The following is a 6,478-nucleotide window of genomic DNA, read 5'->3' as shown; positions in this document are numbered from 1 at the left end:
ACATACTTTACCTAGACAAATCAAGTAACCCTGTAATAATGTACAACTCTATGAGGGACTAGCACACACTATTGAGTTAAATAGGCTTTTAAAGAAAATGGGAAAACCCACAACAGTGGAAAAAAAATAGAGAGGCAATTAAAATAAAAAAACATATGTTCCACTCTTTAGGGAATTAGGCAAAGAACAGCTTTAGACAACTTTCGATAATACTTATCTATTAATAATAGTAGTATTTCATCTATACAGAAACATACTCTTTTCATGTGAATTTTAAAACACAAACTTGTTTGAAAAAGGGACAAATTTTCGTTTTCCAAATCACCAGGTGCTATTCCATCACAAGAAATCAGCAGGTTGAAAATAAGAAAAGGACCAGTCGAATTTTAGCTGATGCCAGTAATTCAAAACCATCACTGCTGCTAACACATTTCTCAGGTTTTGCCTGCCTTCTCCTCAGGCTTGCTTATCTGCACTCCTATCACACCAGCTGTTTACAGCGTAGTTTGTCAAAGCGAGCTCTCACCACAATCTAGTAAAAATATAATGCAATGTACAGGTGAGCCACGCAATCGTAACGCCCCATCCAAAACCGCTTTCCCCAAAACTGCCCTGTTGGAACAGTTACATGGTGTAACGCTCCTATTTTACCCGACACGGTAAAAAAAAAAAATCTCGCAAATTAATTCCAGAATATTCTGATCCTTTAAAAATACTTGATGGTACAAAAGACACCCATTAGCCTTAACTGCTGCCAGTTTCACTTTGAATAGCCCCAACTTCGCAGGTAGTTTAGAGAAGAGAGAAAGCATTTCGGCTGTGACGCGCGGGGCGCTTGGGGGGCACTTCCCAGCCCCCGCTTTCAGGAGGGACAAAGGCGAGGGGGCGCTTCCTGCCAGCGCCGTTGCTTTCTGCATGTGGGGCCAATATGGGCAATGCAAAGTTTAAACAGTTGCAAATGGGGGAGGGAACATCGGGGCTTGTTTTACATATTTTTTTTTTTTTTGCCTGGCTGGGTTGAATTTAAAGTGCAGTCGCCGCATTGTTCAGGAGGCTCCTTGCCCCTAACGCGCTGACAGAGGCTGCTGTTTACACGGACTTCTCATTCCTGCGTTGTTTGCTTATGGAAAACACGGGGGAGTGACACAAAAAAAAAGAGAGAGGAAAGGGAGACGGGAAGAGGGAGGCACTAACCGCAGTGCGGACCAGGAGCCGTGCCCGTGCCTGATCATTAACCTCGCCGGAGCAGCCCGCCGGCTCCCCGGCGTGCCCGGGGCACGTGAGCCGGGCCGGGGCCGCCCGCCGCGCTGCCGCCGTCTCACCGCCACGCGCGCCGGTGTTCTGTACATTGCTTCGCCTATATACATATACACCCTCCGAGCGCTGACCGCAGACATGAGACTACAACTGCTCCTTTGTATCGTGTTCTTGCTCCTGGCGAGCCTCCTCCCTGCCGACGGGCAGCGGCCAGGTAAGCGATGCCTCAGCGTGGCTGCGTGTGCCCCGGGGGGGGGAAGGGGGGAGGGAGGGTCGTGTCTGCCGTGGGCACCCCCGGCGTGTTTCTCTAACCGCATCCCTCACGCCGTTTCTGCCCTCTGGGACGCGTTTGTACCTGCCTGGCTTCTGCTCCCACGGGTTTTACGAAGCGTTTTGCTGCCTGGACCTCGGCGCTTCGTCTCTCCTTACAGCGGCAGCGTGAGATGATGCCTCGGGTATCTCGGGATCCTGGCAACTTTAGGGGGGCGGGAATAAATTGGGAGTCACAGTAGGGAGCTGTTGCAAACCGGCTCCCGGGAAGCACAGCCGGTGCGGGGGGAGCGGCGGAGGACTCCGGTAGCTCCCGCGGAGCGGTGGAGCCAGGGCTGCCCCTGCCCGTCCGGTCCGGTCCCGCGGAGGGCAGGACCGCTAGCCCTCGCGCCGCGGCTACCGGGACACGCTGCCGGCGGCCCCTCCTCACGCCCTGCTCGCCTCCTTCCCTCTCTCTCTCCGCAGCCAACCTGGCCCTGCGCAGGAAGCTCCACCGGCACGGCTGCTCCCCCCGGCGCTGCATGCCGCTCCACTCCAGGGTGCCCTTCCCCTGAGCCCCCGGCAGAGCGCGGGCGAGGTAACCCACGCGCGTCGGGCAAGGGCGGCAGGAGGGCGCGGTACGGCCGCCGCCCTGCGGGGCCGCTCCGCAGGCGCAGAGCGGGGTGCAGCTGGGCGCGCTCCCCGCAATAGGCACGATTCCCAATTTACACCTGCGTTTCGGAACAGTTTAAGAGGCACTTGTGGAAGCAAGTGAAGCCACGGGTGTGATTTCACCTGGCCTCCGGTGGTTTGTTGTGAAAAGCGGGGCTCTGGAGGGGCGCACGGTGGGACGCGGGGCGGCTGCTCCCCCTGAGCTCCCCGGCGGGCACCCAGCCTCGCTCGGCGCCGCCTCCGCGTTATCTCCCCGCAGGCCGCCGCTCCCGCGCAAATGCCTTCGCTGAGGCACAGTGGAAAACAACCGAGTCCGCTAAATGGGACCAACAAACGTTTAGGACCATTGGCAAAGCTGCGGGGCAAACAGTGTAATGACGAGCGTAAAGGAGGCACAAAGTGGTGGCTGGAGCTGGCGGGGACGCTCCGGGAGTGCCAGCACTGACACTCCCTTCGTGTTGGGTGCAGGGCAAAGTCCCCTCACTCTGCCCGTCAGTAACATGAAGGTAGTAGCATTTACCCACTTCAAAGGGAACTGTAATTCTTAATCCTTGTCAGCAAAAGACTTTGAGCTCCTTGGATGAAAGGCTATACAAGTGCAAAACATTAATGCTTTATAGCTGATGAGGGCATATACATTCAAATACTAAGTGACTGCAGAAGCACACAGGTAGCATATGCAAATAGGGCAGACATCAAAAGGAAAACAAGGCGCTCCTGCAATTTAAGGATGAATAAAACATGCAGTCAGTAGTTTAGAAGATGCCAAACTCACTATATATTAAAAAAATATTGTAGCCCCCGGCATGACAGCATCATAAATAAATGATGGCAGAACCTGCACTCTGTGGCTGCAAGATGTTTCGATTTACTAAGCGGTTAACAGTGAAAAGGAGACCAAAAACAACATTTCAACAACCCTGTACCAAGAATGTTGTCAATGCATAAACTGCCTTGGTGAAAAGAGCCTACACCACTCCCAAAACAGCCATGCAAAGAGGTACCATTCCCCTCAATAGTGCTGGCCTATAAACACGTGGAATGTGCATGTGGGATGGTAAACAGGCAAGTTTGTGAGCCTGAAGAAAAAAGATTACCATATCTTAAATTTATCTCAGACTGACTGCACACTTGAGTGCAGAGTTGAGCTGAAAGTAGAGGGACATGCCAGAATAATGCTTTACTACTGAATGCCATGTCTTCTCACTGCATTGATTTCAACAAGAGACATTAAATGAGATTCCCTCATCACTTTAAGCATAAACCTAAAAAGATAAGCAATCAGATCAATTCATGCGGAGACTGAATGACAGGGACAGTGGAATTTAGGTCCAGCAACTTCTTGAATCACTTTTGAATGTCTTGCTTCAGTTCCTAAGAAAAGTAAATTTAACTCCGCTTTCTTTATCCTCCACAATCTGGAGATTGTCTGTGAGGGAAAACAACTATGTTTTCTCCAACAGGCTCTGAAACATGCATTTTGCTTGAGACTGCAGTAGCTGCACAGTACTTATGCATTTACACTACAAAATCTCAAGATAAAAGCTATTTTCAGTGTTATCTCCTTCTGTGTGGGGAGCTGATTTCTTGCAACAAAAGTCAATGAGAAAGCAAAACAGTGTACTTATGAATTCATAATATATCTTGTAGACATTTAGCTGAAGATAATTCTGGTTTATAAATCCATAAAGCTTTACTGGGAGTAAGGGGTGACAGGTACCTGAACCAACTCTGTTAACTCCAGTCATTGTGGGTGCTCAGCTCCTTTATCTTAAGTAGGATTCACCATCTACATTTACATTCCCTTCCAGTTTTAGTCCTAATTCAGCAAATATTTACATGCCTGGGTAACTTGACTCACTAGAGTAATCTTACTGATCTCAATGGACTTGTACATATGGATAAGGCTATTTGCAGATGCAAACAGGATGGACCCTTAAGCCTGAATTTCAACAGGTGGTTGGAAACTGGGATGAATGTAGCAGCCTCTCTTTTTCACAACAACATTTGAAATGGGGATTAAACTTGATTTTTCATCATTTATGTAGGCAAAGCACGGGACAAAAAGGGGAAAAACCTCTATATTAGAGGCCTTCCTGCTTTTGGCTTTATGATTGTTTTTTCTTAACCTTTTTAGATGAAATTTCCAAATCAAGAAACATTACCCCAAATTTCAACCATGTATTTCATAATTAATATATTCTCTTTTGTATGAGACAGATTATCTCGTTAATGGCTATTTCTCTCCTTTTTCCCCAGCAATTTCATAATGGGCTTTTCAGTGTTTTAAAGGAGCAACAATTAAACTGACGGAGAAGTTAGTCAGAAGTCCACATTGACAACAGTTGACCTGATAGAGCCACCACAGTCCCATCTTCAGCAGTCCTGCCTGTCACATTCTGCAAGGCCTGGAACAAAGGCCCCTGGCTCACACCCTAGGAAGGGGGGCAAGAAATGGAGGGTGGTGATGGGAGGATGTACATGAAAGTTACGTGTTTGAAACATTCCGTATAAATTCTTTGGCTCTCATAATGACCAGTGAAAGTTAAAGTCCAAGTCAAACATCAGGTACCAGAGATGGATTTCCCATGGCATTAAGAAGGATCTGTCCAAGGGGACTCTTAATGGTCTGTACTGTTCAGACTAAGAGAAATTGGACGTGCTGTTGACTACTCAATTCAGGCTGTGCGCAGGGAATATTTAGGGTGAAGTAACAGCAGACTCCAGCACAGAACTGTGAAAGTCCATTTTTTGTTTATAATTTTATATATTAATAATATATACATATACATTTTAACACCTAACATTACATCTTTGTGGAATTACCTTAATAATAACCTAGAATGTATTACTGTCATAGTACCAAAGTCAGCACCACACTAGTGGTCCTACTGGCTTCACGTATAGTATGCATAGTAAGAATTTACAACATAAGAAAGCAAAGCGAGTATTATCCCTCATTCTATAGATAGAGAATTGAAGCACAGGGAGATAAGAGATTAGCCAAGGGTCATGCAAAACTGATAACTCAGATCTCTCAAGTCAGGCCTTAAGGTCAAGCCCATGCTCCTGTCTAATGAGCTGTTACTGCAAAGCCTATCATTTCTTTTCTTAAACTGGGCTGCCAAACCAGACAGCTAAAACATACTTGAAAATTCAGTACTATAGAACCATTTGCTTAATAGTAGTTTTCCTAAAATACCCGCTACAGTATTATAAAGAGAGCATAAAAATAGACCATTGAAAAGAAACCTTTGTTTGGTCAACCCCAGTGTTGTGTCGCAGTCTATTTCTGTAAGTTAAATGAATGGGATATTTGGAGCACTACAATGAATGAGAACTTCAAACAGAAAACAGGCTGTTCTTTTCAGCACTGCAGGTCAAGAAGACATTGAGCTTTTATTTATGTTTTGTTTTTAAAAATATATGTTTCACATCTCCTATTTGTATCAGCAGAAATTACAAACCACATACACAGGAAAACGCAGTAGCCCTTTCACTAGCAAAACTAAACCAAACCTGAAAATAAGTCATACTCAGATTTTTAAAGTCACTGCACTAGTCTTGAACTGTCAACAGTTTTTGTGAATTGCATAAAGATAAGTGAAGGTTAGCAGTGTCACAATTTAAATCCAATGTTAGAATTTTGTCCTGCAACACGTAGTTTCTAATAAGTAAAAGAACAGCAATCAAGAAAACAATTAAAATTTAACATCACACCCTATTCTGGAGCTTTGGAAAATCATCAGCGCCATAAAAAGATGGTCAAACTTGTCCATACCAACAAATAGCCCTGCAGGTAAACCTTTGGAGTTTTGAAAAAAAAGCAGTTTTCCAAAATTAGAGGCATACTACTACCACTTATTTTATTTTTTTAATTATTTATTTAACTTAGCTTTCATATGTATCCACAGCTATATCCATTAAAAAGTACAGGCAAAGAGTATGGAAAAGCAAGAAAGGTGAAGAGTAACTATTTAACAGTTATGTCTTATAAATGAGCATATGGATTTAGTGTGGCACTGGATATTTTATATAACCATAATTATTCAATTACCTTTGATAAAATTGTAAGAAAAACATAATGTATCTATCAGAGAGCTATACATGCATGTTTTATTACAGATGTAAAAAATAAATAAAACAACAAATACCAAAGTGTCCTAGGAAGACCATTGCCAGTCTACAAAATTGTTGTAAATGTCTGTTCTTTTTAGACATGCTGATACCATAAAAATCTTTAAAAAGGCATTGACTGCGATTTTCCTAGATATATTTACAAATAGCTGGTTGATTGTAT

At 44.9% G+C, this 6,478-nt stretch overlaps 1 protein-coding gene across 1 annotated transcript; it reads left to right on the top strand.

The window, feature by feature from the left end:
- Positions 1-1,395: 1,395 nt before the first annotated feature.
- APELA (apelin receptor early endogenous ligand) lies at positions 1,396-2,081 on the top strand. Its single transcript, XM_068404282.1, has 2 exons — positions 1,396-1,471; positions 1,993-2,081. Exons 1-2 carry the CDS (start codon positions 1,396-1,398, stop codon positions 2,079-2,081), a joined length of 165 nt encoding a protein of 54 aa, XP_068260383.1.
- The last annotated feature ends 4,397 nt before the right edge of the window (positions 2,082-6,478 follow it).

Source organism: Nyctibius grandis, chromosome 6, assembly GCF_013368605.1.
Source record: "Nyctibius grandis isolate bNycGra1 chromosome 6, bNycGra1.pri, whole genome shotgun sequence".
NCBI lineage: Eukaryota > Metazoa > Chordata > Aves > Nyctibiiformes > Nyctibiidae > Nyctibius > Nyctibius grandis.
The sequence above is the reverse complement of the archived record's forward strand: the minus strand, read 5'-3'. Positions and strand labels throughout refer to the sequence as shown.